The sequence below is a fragment of the Sebastes fasciatus genome, chromosome 13 (assembly GCF_043250625.1).
Source record: "Sebastes fasciatus isolate fSebFas1 chromosome 13, fSebFas1.pri, whole genome shotgun sequence".
NCBI lineage: Eukaryota > Metazoa > Chordata > Actinopteri > Perciformes > Sebastidae > Sebastes > Sebastes fasciatus.
The window spans coordinates 15,729,243-15,741,871 of NC_133807.1; the positions used below are offsets into that span (position 1 = coordinate 15,729,243).

The window sequence follows — 12,629 nt, forward strand, 5'->3', positions numbered from 1 at the left end:
GTGGACACAGGTACTATTTCGGAGGAAACTAATTTGGCCTCATTGGTGAAAATAGCATATTTTCCTCTTATACAATGAGAAATATAACTTTTAGGATTTTTTAAAGGGCCAAAGAGGTTTAGCTCTAAAGAGTTTATGGCTCAAACATACAAAATGTCAATTCTGTCTCCACTTCTACACTGTAAAGATAGGTATATGACTAAATAATGGGTATGAGTAAACATAAACAAATACAGCAGTATTACAAGTGTCAAAAGTACCATTACTCATTATGAAGCTGGCTTCTGTTAGGGTAATGTTATTATATAGATTAGGCTATATTATTATTACAGATGTGTCAAATTGAGTTGAATGTTGTATGAGGTGGGTGTGGAGATAATTTAAACTACATTATATACTGTTGGCAGTTTTGACTATTAGAATCTATTATATTTTATATTTATTTTTTTATTTCTTTATTGATGTATGTGTTAAAATTTGTCAATAAAAATAATATACAAAAATATATATATATATTTATTATATTTTATAAACTTATCTTTATATGTATTTTAAATTCTTAATCTGGAAAGCAACTAAAAAGTAACTACAGATGTCAAATAAATGTATTGGAGCAATATTTATTAATAGTAGCCTATAATGTTTCAGTCTGAAATGTAAAGTAGCCAGACAGAAACTGAAAACCGAAAATAATAAAGTACAAGTAAGTACTAAGTACACTGCTTGAGTAAATTTACACTTCTAACTAGTGACAAACAGTAACTTTACTCATCAGTCAATCAGCCAAATATAACCACACAAACAATTATTCAGTAAAAAGTGAAGCACAAATTCAAAGCTCTTAGTTTGAAGGCAGAACAGTTGAACTCTCTCCTCGTGCTGTGATTGGCTGGATGGAAGTCGCTCGTGGCTGCTCCACCCCCAGGTGTCGCGGGCCGGTTTAAATAGTGAGGATGGAGGAAGGACCACATCATCATCATCATCATCATCATCAGTTCACTCACCTGACAGGATACTCTCATTTCCCTGGAGTTGAGCCTCCATCCTGCACTGAGGGCTGAAGCACTGCACAGTGAGTATAAAGACTTTCTTCATTTATATAGTAGGCTATATAACTTTTATATATCATATATATTAGGCTGTATATAATATATATTTAGTACAGGGGACAGGTAGAGGCTAGTACTATTCCCATGCAAGGACTTCTGCTGAAATGACCTCTTCAATTAGATGCAAAGGCTATTAATATTATTTAAACGTGCACAATTACTTTAAAAAGTAGCTTTTTAATACCTTAAAGTCATATTTCTGTCACTCTTGGAGCAATATGCGTTAATATTTTGCTATTGAAGAGTAATAAATGGATATGAGAAATAAAGTTTAATTCAAAAACCAGCAGCTGTTGCATCATCCCCAATGTCTGAAAGTGTTAAAGGGCTTAAAAACTCTCCAGGATGATTGCAGAATTTAATCATTAATATGGTTAATTTCTCACTAAATATGTCAGAAATCTTCATTATATGTCTTCATATTGATTCCTGCTCTCATTCCTGCTCTGTTTTGCGTGTGTTCCGGTGGCCACACATGGATGCACCTTGTGACATGTCACCATTTTGGTGTAAACGGTAAGCTTGGCTGGACACATGAGCTGCACCTTATAAGGTAGTTTGCCTGCTAAGTCCCTAGCATCCCTCTTTGGGCTACCAAAGCTACAAGGAGCAAAGGGTTAGCCAAACATGGGCATTCCAGCATGGCAGCCGACTTGTTTGATTATAGGGGTTATCTGTGTGCTGCTTTTCATGTTTTATTGCCTGCTGTTCAATGGAAGGTCAAAGCCGCCTTGTGACCTGCACGGAGAGGCAGATGCAAGGATAAAGGAGTAAGTAGCTCATTGGAAACCTACAGGGAAATAACCAGAGGCCGTTATCTGCAGTAATCTGTCATTAAAACCAAATGTAGCTGATGTGAGTGAGAGTCGGATGCAAAGGCAGCACTTTGAGAGTCATAGAGGTTAGAGAGAAAGTGTTTTATTGATGCTCGCTTGTCTTCTGTGTGACCGTTTAATAGATTGTGACTGATGTTTTATCCTCCTCTGCTGGATGTTTTGTATCAGCTTGCTCTCTCTGTTAAATCAGAATGTGATGACAATTGTTTTTGGTTGTTTGTTTACTGTATGTTTTCAGTTCGGTCAATCTAATCTGATCAACCAAGGAAGTTTAAACTCTTAATAGATAGTAACTCAAGATATTTTCCCTCCAGACTTTAACTTTGTTGCTTATTTATTATGCATAAATATACAATTTTCCAGAGAAATACCTAAAATCTGAAGCCAAAGGTCAAAGTTTTCTTTTAAAGTTCAGTTTTCTTCGGCGACTTTAGACCCTCAAGACTTTTCACAACACGTTATTAATCAGTTCATAAGTTAAGGCAAGGCAAGTTTATTTGTATAGCACATTTCATACACCAAGGCAAATTCAAAATGCTTTGCATAACCGGAAAAAAACATAAACATACGGGGGAAAAAAATAGAAAATAAGACCATTTCTATAAAAGTATAAAAGGATTTAAAGAAAACAGTAGCAAAGCAAAAGATTTAACAAGTGCAAAAAGGTATAAATATTTAAGTCAATGAACTTGAATTCCAGAAGGACTTCTTTAAAGAATAGTTTTATTTTATTTTTTGTTGAGAGTTAGATTAGATTGACACCACTCTCATGTCTGTACAGTAAACATGAAGCTACCATCAGCTGCTGATTAGCTTAGCATAGCACAAAGACGGGAAACGGTTGGAAACAGCTAACCTGGCTCTGTCCGAAGGTAACAATATGCTGCATACCAGCACCTCTAAAGGTCGCTGATTAACATACTGTATATATCCTGTTTGTTTAATGTGTACTAAAACCAAAGTGTACAATATGGAGGTTATGTGTCGCACTATTTCTTGGCTGGGAGCGGTGATTAGCTGGACTCTGCTGCTCCGGTTGTTGAGCCTCATTGGTGTAGGACTCGCTGTTTCATCCAATGAACTCAGTGTGTTGTTATTCACAGCTTCAGTTTTTGATTTCTGCCATCTATGTCTGCAGGCCAGAGGTCAAACCGAGGTCAGAGGTCAACCCGACTCCCATCGACCCACCAGAGGCCGACCCAGACGCCAGTGACTATCCAGACGTCAGCTCGACCGCCTCGGAACCACCAGCGATCGACTCCGACTCCTCAACTGCCACCACCTGCCTACCTCAGATCGATTCAACCACTGACGGTGATACTTCCGACATGGCGGACCCGGCCCCCGACGACTGCAAGTTCCTCTCCTTGGATAATGACTTTCGCAACAGCGGGGTGGCGCAAGCCGACTGGTCGGCCAAGAAGATGGTTTGGATTCCGTCAGAGAGGGAGGGCTTCGAGGCGGCCAGTGTAAAGGAGGAGAAGGGTGATGAGGTAACGTACGCCCTGATGATGTCATCATTGTCAAATGATGCTGCTGTAGTCACATGACTTCTTACTTATACTTTTAACCCTTTGTGTTTTAATGGGCCTACCGATTGTACTGACTACACAGTTGTTTTAATTCTGAGCCTCCACCGAATGGTTCAGATGTCCAATCACAGTAAAAGTACATTAAGTTCATTAAAATGAATTAAAAGACATTTTTTAAATCCCCATTCTCTCTTTAAAGATGTAAATAGCTGGGCCAGTTGCATAAAAATAGACCTAGTCTTTGTCTTTAATATAACTTTAAGTCAGACTTCTATAGACACTTAAATGTACCTGCTGTATAAAGCTTCCCTGTGAGTGACTAATGTTGCCTTCAAATGAAACTTGTGAGCTTGCGTTTACAATATGGGAAGTCGTGTTCACAATATGTTTGGCCTTCAATTGGTTAAGTCATGAGAACACATCTGCTAAACAACGGCAATATTAACGTTACTGTCGGCATCTAGAAGCCACAGGGGCTAACAATTTATATTATAATTTTTATATTTACAATATATTAACTTATTACGCACCAAAAAATGTACAGTTAATATAGTTAGCTAAAAGTAAAAGTAATGGATAAACAGTTGAAATAGTTCGCTAAAATTAGCTAAAAATAATGAATAAACAGTTGAAATAGAGATAACATAAATATAGTGTGTGTGTGTATACAAAGAAAAAGATTTGCGATTTTGCGTGTAAGTGTCTGCACCTCCTCCTCCTCCCCCAAATCACATTTGAGTAGTCCACAATGATGCAGTGCTGCCAAATTTGATATCAGTGGTTGTGCTAGACGAAAACTAAAATAAGAAAAAACAATTATGGCACATAGTCATGATTCAAAATGTACCCGCAATCACAAGCTGTCAAAATCAACAGGAGGCATAAAAACAGTTGTGTGTGTCTCGCATCTCTCTCTGAGGACTTAAAGTTCTATTTACAACCAAGAAAAGCACCGAACTAAGTAACATGTTCTGTCTGTTTATCCATTTCCTCTGCTCCATTTCAGCACATGGACAGCGCCGCACCTTTGACACCTTATGGTTCTGAAAAAACAGCTAAGCGATAGTCACATCATGTATCTCATGTCGTTGTTTTTTCTATAGATACATAAAGCTTAAACAGAGGGGGCAAAAAATACAACAGAGGAGACTCAACTCCTTAAAGACTACTCCTGGTGCCAGCCTGTACTTTACTACTTTACCTATACGTTCATGTAAACCTATGGTCTTTATACCCATAGGAAATCTATCTTCTTCCAGTGTAGTCACCCTATGGCACCACACTGTGATAATCTGGATCTGGTAAATAGGCAACATTCAGACCTGGGCTTCAAAAATGTATCCTATTCCAGGCGGGGTTTGAATCTTAATTTTTGGTGTGTTTTTGTGCTATTCCTTTTTTATCTGTTGGTATAAAGTTAGTTATCCATCAGATGATTTCTTTAAACTATCGTCATTTAATGCCACCATAAAGAAACAACACAGAGCTGCTTGATATCGTTGATGCATATTAAGATTGTAATTGACGTTACGGAAAGAGGCACACAAAGATTTCATTACAGAGTGTGTTTGTTTGTGGCTGCAGGTGGTGGTGCAGCTCTCCAACGGTCAGAAGGCGACGATAAACAAAGATGACATCCAGAAGATGAACCCGCCCAAGTTCAACAAGGTCGAGGACATGGCGGCCCTCACCTTCCTCAACGAAGCATCCATCCTCCAAAACCTGCGGGAGAGATACTTCTCCAGCCTCATCTATGTGAGACACACACACACACACACGCACACACACGCACACACACACGCACACACACACGCACACACACACACACACACACACACACACACACACACACACACACACACACACACACACACACACACACACACACATGTTGGTACTGCTATATTTCAGAGGACCCTCACATAATGCATTCCTTAGCCCCTAACTCTAACTCTAACTATAACCTCAACCTAAACCTTTTGTTTTCGAAACATATCTTTATTCATTTCTAGAAAGAACAGATGTTATCAAGGCACAAACCCAACAATGAAACATGATTGTAATATACCAATCAAATCACTTGTTAGTCCTTGAGAAGAATAAAGGAAAGAAATAGAATAAAAACCTTAATAACAACAACAATAATGATAAATGAACATGAATGACAGCTAAAAAGTCATCCAATTCCACAATAAGTATAATCAAAGTATTCTCCAGTTGCTTCTACAATGACAAATACTGTACATCAACTTGCGTACATTGTTGTTCTCGAGACAATTGTAGAAAGTGCAGCTCACATTTGTAGAACTTTTCAAAACACAGTATCACCTTACAACAAAAGAAGTTATTCTAGGTGTTTAAAGGGAAATATCTGAGTAGAAAAAAGGGGTAACAGAACTAATATGAAACTAAACACTCCACACATGATGTACATTTATTAAAGAGACATGAACTCAGAGTCACAGAAAAATCAAATACTGTGCTAAGATTCCCGTCTTAATAAATGCACCGTTAATTCAGCAAATACAAATGGAATATTTCATTTTAAAAAGTACCTATTGATGTTTGAGGATGACACTGCGTTGTCCCCTGTAGTCTGCACACCAAAGGCACTGCATAAATGTTGGCTCACATCTATGAGGCTTCTAACGACTGATAACACACATTTAATGAGCTGATAACAGTCAAATCGAATGCATAATGATGGTTACATGAAATTCACTCGCTCACATTCACACCTGTACGGGCAATTTAGAGTCAACATTTAACCTAACCTGCATGTCTTTGGACTGTGGGATGAAACCGGAGAACCCGGAGAAAAACCACGCTAACACAGGGAGAACATGCAAACTCCACACAGAAGGGCCCCAAGCCAGATTTGAACCTGCGACCCTCTTGCTGTGAGGCAACAGTGCTAACTGTGTAAAAGTCCTTGTCGAGGGACCGTGTGCAGACACTCTGCTCACATCACAGACTCAGGATGTACCGGGAGGATCAACAGCTTATGTTTTTTATTTTTTCAGTCAGTCTTACAAAGTCTAATAAGGTACGGGATGTAAAATTAAAATCCATGCTGGTGCATCTAATACACGGCCATGAAGATCACTGGAAGTTTAGAGCTCCAGTTCCTCCGCTCCATATATGAGCAGACTAGCTGAGCAGCCAAAAAATACAGGAAAAAAAAAATACACTGATCTCTGAAGATGAGCTGTGACCCTCTGGAAGATGATACAGAGTAAATATGTTATTATATATAGAATGTTAAATTATTCATAGCAACCTAGGTCTAAATTCTTAATACAGCAAACTGTATGATTCGTACAATTCAAATTTCAAGCCGTCGTATAATACATTTTTTTGTATGATATTACAGTTTGAGAGGCTGTGCAGTATTTCATTGTGAAAGCTGTAATGTGGTATATATGTTTGTTATATTTGAAGTATGATGATACAAAATGACAAGTTGATTCGATGCACCTTTTTATACTTCTTACAAATATTGCAGCGATTAGTGTAGATTACATTAATTACTGCTGCATTTTACAGTTGTTTTCATTATTAGTTAATCTGCTGATTATATTCTCAATTGGTTGATTAATTGCTTGATCTATAGACTGTCAGAAAAAAATGACAAATGTTCCCAGAAAGGTGACTTTTTAAAATTGCTTGTTTTTTCTGTCTAAAACCCCAAAATATTCAGTTTATTATCACATGAGGCAAAGAAAAGCAGCAAATACTCACAGTTAGGAGGCTGGAACCGGTGAATGTTTGCTAGAAAAAATATTAATTGATTGTGAAAATAGTTAGTTAGTTAATAGTAGACATTTGAGAACACTGATCGTCATTTTTCACCATTTTCTGACATTGTATAGACCAAACAACTAATCAATTAATCAAGAAAATAATCAACAGATTAATCAGCAGTCAAAATAATGGTTAGTTGCAGCACTACTCTCATGTTGTGGAACAACCTTCCTGTTTGTTAATGTTAGTTCTGTCAGAAGTGTCTCCATCTCCAAACCTTCATGTCCAGTCAGGCCTCTTATTGCTGTTTAGTGTTTGTTAATACGTCTGTATTTGCTTGTGAAACTCTTTCTCTCTGCAGAGTTGCTACCTGTATATCAATATACTTTATTTATGTACTTACTGGGGCCAGAAAATCACTTCAGAGTAGTTTTGCTCTTGAGTCTGGTGCTAATAACTACAACGATAACACACAAAAACAAACCATAAATGATGGAACAACTCAGCTACAATCACGTCCACAGCCGTACACTGCGTAACACACACTCTCCGTACTTATTGAATACAAACCTACATGTAACTTGACACATGGAGAACCAAAATATCCCAGTAAGAAACACAGTCAGGGCCCTGTGGTGGCCGACGGGGTTAAGACAACAACAACAACAATGAAGTGTAATGTCGCTGACTGTAATGTCATTCCTCATATCTCTCTCTCTCTCTCTCTCTCTCTCTCTCTCTCTCTCTCTCTCTCTCTCTCTCTCTCTCTCTCTCTCTCAATTCATTACACAATTACAAGTAGTTTATTAAGGATAACTCAAAATGAGTGAAGCGTGATGTGTGTAATCCGTAGTCAGCGAGGTATGAGGATGAAAACTGTATGTGCTAACCTGGTGTTGGATGTGGCACGAACAAAAGATAAACAAACACAATTTCTCGGAGGAAGAGAAAGAGACATCTTAATGAAAACCTGGCTTGTAAACAGGTGAGGGACCCAGCAATTAGACAGGACCTGGAAGAGGGAGGAAAAAGGCAGACAAAATACCAAACAATTGAAACAGGGGTAAAGGTAAAGGGAAGAAACAAGATGCCACTCACATCATTTTATAGGAGAATACGTCTTGAGGTTATCTATATGAATCTAGACGGCCTACATTTACACACAAAGCACATATGATGAGGTTCCCACTACTCCTGGGATTATTGGAAAATCCAACACAGCATTCCAGGAGAAATCAGGGAATCTGTTAAGCAGAGCGTGTTTAACAACACTAACAAACAGTATATGCTCTACGTTTGTACTTGTACAAAATACCTACAATCATAGATCCAGTAATTGGCTAGGCTTTAATATGCCACCTGTGTGGACTGAGACTGGAAAAAGGAGTCTATTTTATTATGGACCTTGGTCCTAGAAAGATCTGCAGGCTTTACTTAATCTAGACTCCCTCATCTCTCTAGATCATTCTAAAAAAAATCAGAAGTTTTAACCACAAACTGTTCTTGAAGCAATGCAAATCATATCTTGATGTCTTTTTTCTGTTCTGTTTCTTATTCTGTAATGTTTTTTATTGTGTGCATGAAATCGACTTACACTCGACTTTGCTGCATTCTTGGCCAGATCACCATCGTAAAAGAGTAATTAAAGGTTTAACAACAAAAAAAACAATTAGATCACAGTAAAGTGTACCAAGCTGCTCTGACGTGCTGATTTCCTCCCTCAGACGTACTCGGGTCTGTTCTGTGTGGTGGTGAACCCCTACAAGATGCTGCCCATCTACTCTGAGAAGATCATCGAGATGTATAAGGGCAAGAAACGCCACGAGGTGCCGCCGCACATCTACTCCATAACAGACAACGCCTACAGGAACATGATGCAAGGTGACTCCGTGTGTGTGTGTGTGTGTCATTGATCAATATATAGTCAGATCAGCCTGTTGCTGTATACAATATATCAGGCTGCTGCCACCATGTTTCTATTTAAATCACACCTGGTGAATGAATTCTGTGGATCTAGCGTTCTCAGCCCATTCTCATTCCCAGGGCACCCTTTAACGCCTGTATGAGACACAACAGGCTTTCAAGTAACTACAATGTAAACTCATCAGCATCAATATTAAACGCTCCGAGACAGCGGCCGTGGAGTGCTGTTTGTGTCCCGTGTACAAAACAACGTGTTGTTTGTCGTTGTGTTCACAAAGTTAAGTTTAATTTTCACGTCACAAACAGCAGTTTGAAGCCCAACCATGATGTTTTTTCCTAAACCTAACTAAGTGGTTTTGTTGCCTAAACGTAATCGTCATAGTTTGACGCGCTGGGCTACCCAGGCTGTTGTATAGTGATGCCGAGGGGCCTGACAAAGCATCTGTATGTGACGAGTTGGGATGAGAACGAGTTGGCTTTTTTCTATGAAAAATACTTTAAAGGTTTAGTTCACCAAATTACAATATAGTGGTATCTGTAGATTTAATACATAATGCATTCCCGAGCCACTAAGCCTAACCTTTAAAGGGTCAGTTCACCCAAATTACAAAAGAACATCTTTTGCCCCCCAGCTTTAAAAGTATCCATTTAACATATACTGCATTTATTTGTCTTTTAATTTTCTTTTGAAACTGACATCAGTAGATCCCGCAATGTAACCATGAGCACTTTTACATGTATCACACTAGGTGAACTTTCCAAAACTGTCAGTGAATGTAACTCTACAACATCAGATATCGATCCTATACCCACAACATTCTTTAAGCGAGTGTTTGATAGTGTCTCAGGTCCGGTTCTACACATTATAAACACATCCCTTAAAACTGGCGTTTTTCCAGATGCTTTTAAAACAGCTGTTGTAAAGCCCTTATTAAAGAAACCCAAATTGGATACCAGTATACTAGCAAACTACAGACCGATATCAAATCTACCTTTTATTAGTAAGGTATTGGAAAAGATAGTATTAGTCCAATTAAATTCCTTTCTTGAAGAAAATAACATCTTGGAAGTCTCTCAGTCAGGTTTCAGAAAATATCACAGTACTGAAACTGCTCTCACCAAAATAATTAGCGACCTCAGACTTAACTCTGATGCAAATAAAGTATCTATCCTTATCCTGTTAGATCTTAGTGCGGCATTTGATACCATTGATCACGACATCCTAATCAATAGACTTGAAAAGCTTATTGGGCTCACTGATAGTGTACTGAACTGGATCAAAACATATATCAGAGGAAGGAAGTTTTATGTTAGCCTAGGAGACCATATGTCTAAGAAACATGAAAACTGCTACGGGGTTGCACAAGGGAGCTGCTTAGGTTCATCACTCTTTTCTCTTTATATGTTACCACTTGGTGACATCATCAGAGAACATAATATTGATTTCCATAGCTACGCGGATGACACACAATTGTATATATCAGCTGAACCTAATGATGCGACAGCCATAAATTCCATTACAAACTGCTTGTTGGCAATAAACAAATGGATGAACAATAACTTTCTCAAATTAAATGAGGACAAAACAGAAGTTCTACTTATCGGCCCCAAATCTAAAAGAGAGATGCTAACCACGAATCTCGGAGGTTTAACTGCCTGGCTTAGACCTGAGGTGACAAGTCTCGGTGTCATCCTGGACGCAGATTTGAATTTCAACTCCCACATTAACAAAGTGACCAAAACAGCTTTCTTTCACCTCAGGAACATAGCGAAGGTACGATCATTCATAAAACAAAATGATGCTGAGAAGCTAATTCATGCTTTCATATCCAGCCGGTTGGACTACTGTAATGCACTCTTCGCTGGTCTTCCCAAGAAAACCACTGGAAGACTCCAGCTCATCCAAAACTCTGCAGCTAGATTATTAACAAAAACTAAAAGGAGAGAACACATCAGTCCTGTCCTAGCTACTTTACACTGGCTGCCTGTTACTTTCAGAATTGACTTCAAGGTCCTCCTCCTCACATACAAAGCACTAAATGGACAAGGACCTAGCTACATTGCTAACTCCCTTACAAACTACACACCAGCGAGAACACTGCGATCATCAGATGCAGGTCTATTAGAGGTCACCAGAAGCAGTCGTAAGAAGATTGGTGATGCGGCCTTTGTCAACTATGCCCCAAAATTATGGAACGCACTACCCATAAATATTAGGGAAGCAAACACGCTAGACATTTTCAAAAGACATCTTAAAACCTATCTTTTTACCAGCGCATTTTCTCTGTAACTTGCACTACGAATTTTATCCTGCACTATTTATATTTTACTATTTCTACTGTTCTAAAATGTTTTATTATTTTTATCATGATTTTGTTGACTCCATGCACTGCTCTTGCTGCTTGTTTTTAATTTATTTTATGTAAAGCACTTTGAACTGCAACTCCTGCATGAAATGTGCTATATAAATAAAGTCTTACTTACTTACTTACTTACTTTAATTAGTTTCATGCTTACCTTTTTTATTTACTTTATTTAATATTCTTTATTCTTATTTATTTAAATTAACATATTTTCTCTCGTGAACATATTGTATATGTTCTTGTGAGGTTGCTATTACTGCTACTGTTACTCAACGTATCCTCATGCAACGGTTCATAGGACATCTTACGAACAGTTATGTTATTTCTCTTGCTTTCTCCTACGAATGTCCAGCAATACAAGCGATCGGCAACAAACTGCTTGGTCAGGTTTAGGAAAAGATCGTGGCTTGCTTGGGCTAAAATAAATACATTCGCTAGGCAACTTACGTACGTGGCGTTAGTTAAGTACGTCTGTTACATTAAAAAAAGTAAGGTAAAATAAGTCAATGTTGACTTTTTGTTTCACTCGGGACACAAACAGCGGTCTCCTGGACGAAAGTCCTGTGTTTGTTTGACCCACCCATCCACCGCGACCTCCTCCCAACGCGGTATTTTGTCGCTCTTTATACTAGGTCACCTGAGCCTTGCAACGTCCTGTCTCACAATTACGTGGATATGTACGAATTATAGTGCATTACTATTCATAGGTATAACAGCCTCTACTACTTTACAGTTCTGAGGGGAAACGGTCATGTTTAAAAATGCTGATTTAATAGTACAATATGCCTCAAAAACAAAATGTGTCAAAGCCCAGTGTGTTAAAATACATCAGTTTTACTATTTCATTCTACACACACACACACGATTAGCAGATGAAAGTTAGATAATAAGAGTTGGATGGTGGCAGCAAGCAGCTGCTGGCTGAAGCCTCAGAGCGTGCTGTCTAGGTCTCCGGATGGTCCACCAGTGACCTCAGACCAACTTCGTACTTTCCATTGAGCCCCAGAATGGCCATACATGGAGCAGGGAGACGAGATTACAGCGATGCAGCCCTGCATCCACCTGCTATTTTTAGATGATGTGAGTGATGGAGGCTAATCTCCCTCCGAACGAGATCTCAGA

General features: G+C 38.6%; 1 protein-coding gene across 1 annotated transcript in view; it reads left to right on the forward strand.

The window, feature by feature from the left end:
* The first annotated feature begins 520 nt into the window (after positions 1–520).
* LOC141780524 (myosin-14-like) overlaps positions 521–12,629 on the forward strand; it is a 38,118-nt gene continuing 26,009 nt past the window's right edge. Inside the window, exons 1-4 of the mRNA XM_074655791.1 lie at positions 521–1,072; positions 3,084–3,438; positions 5,062–5,232; positions 8,946–9,102. Coding sequence (XP_074511892.1) covers positions 3,274–3,438; positions 5,062–5,232; positions 8,946–9,102 — 493 coding nt within the window. The 5' untranslated portion in view covers positions 521–1,072; positions 3,084–3,273. The remainder of the gene's footprint in view (positions 1,073–3,083; positions 3,439–5,061; positions 5,233–8,945; positions 9,103–12,629) is intronic.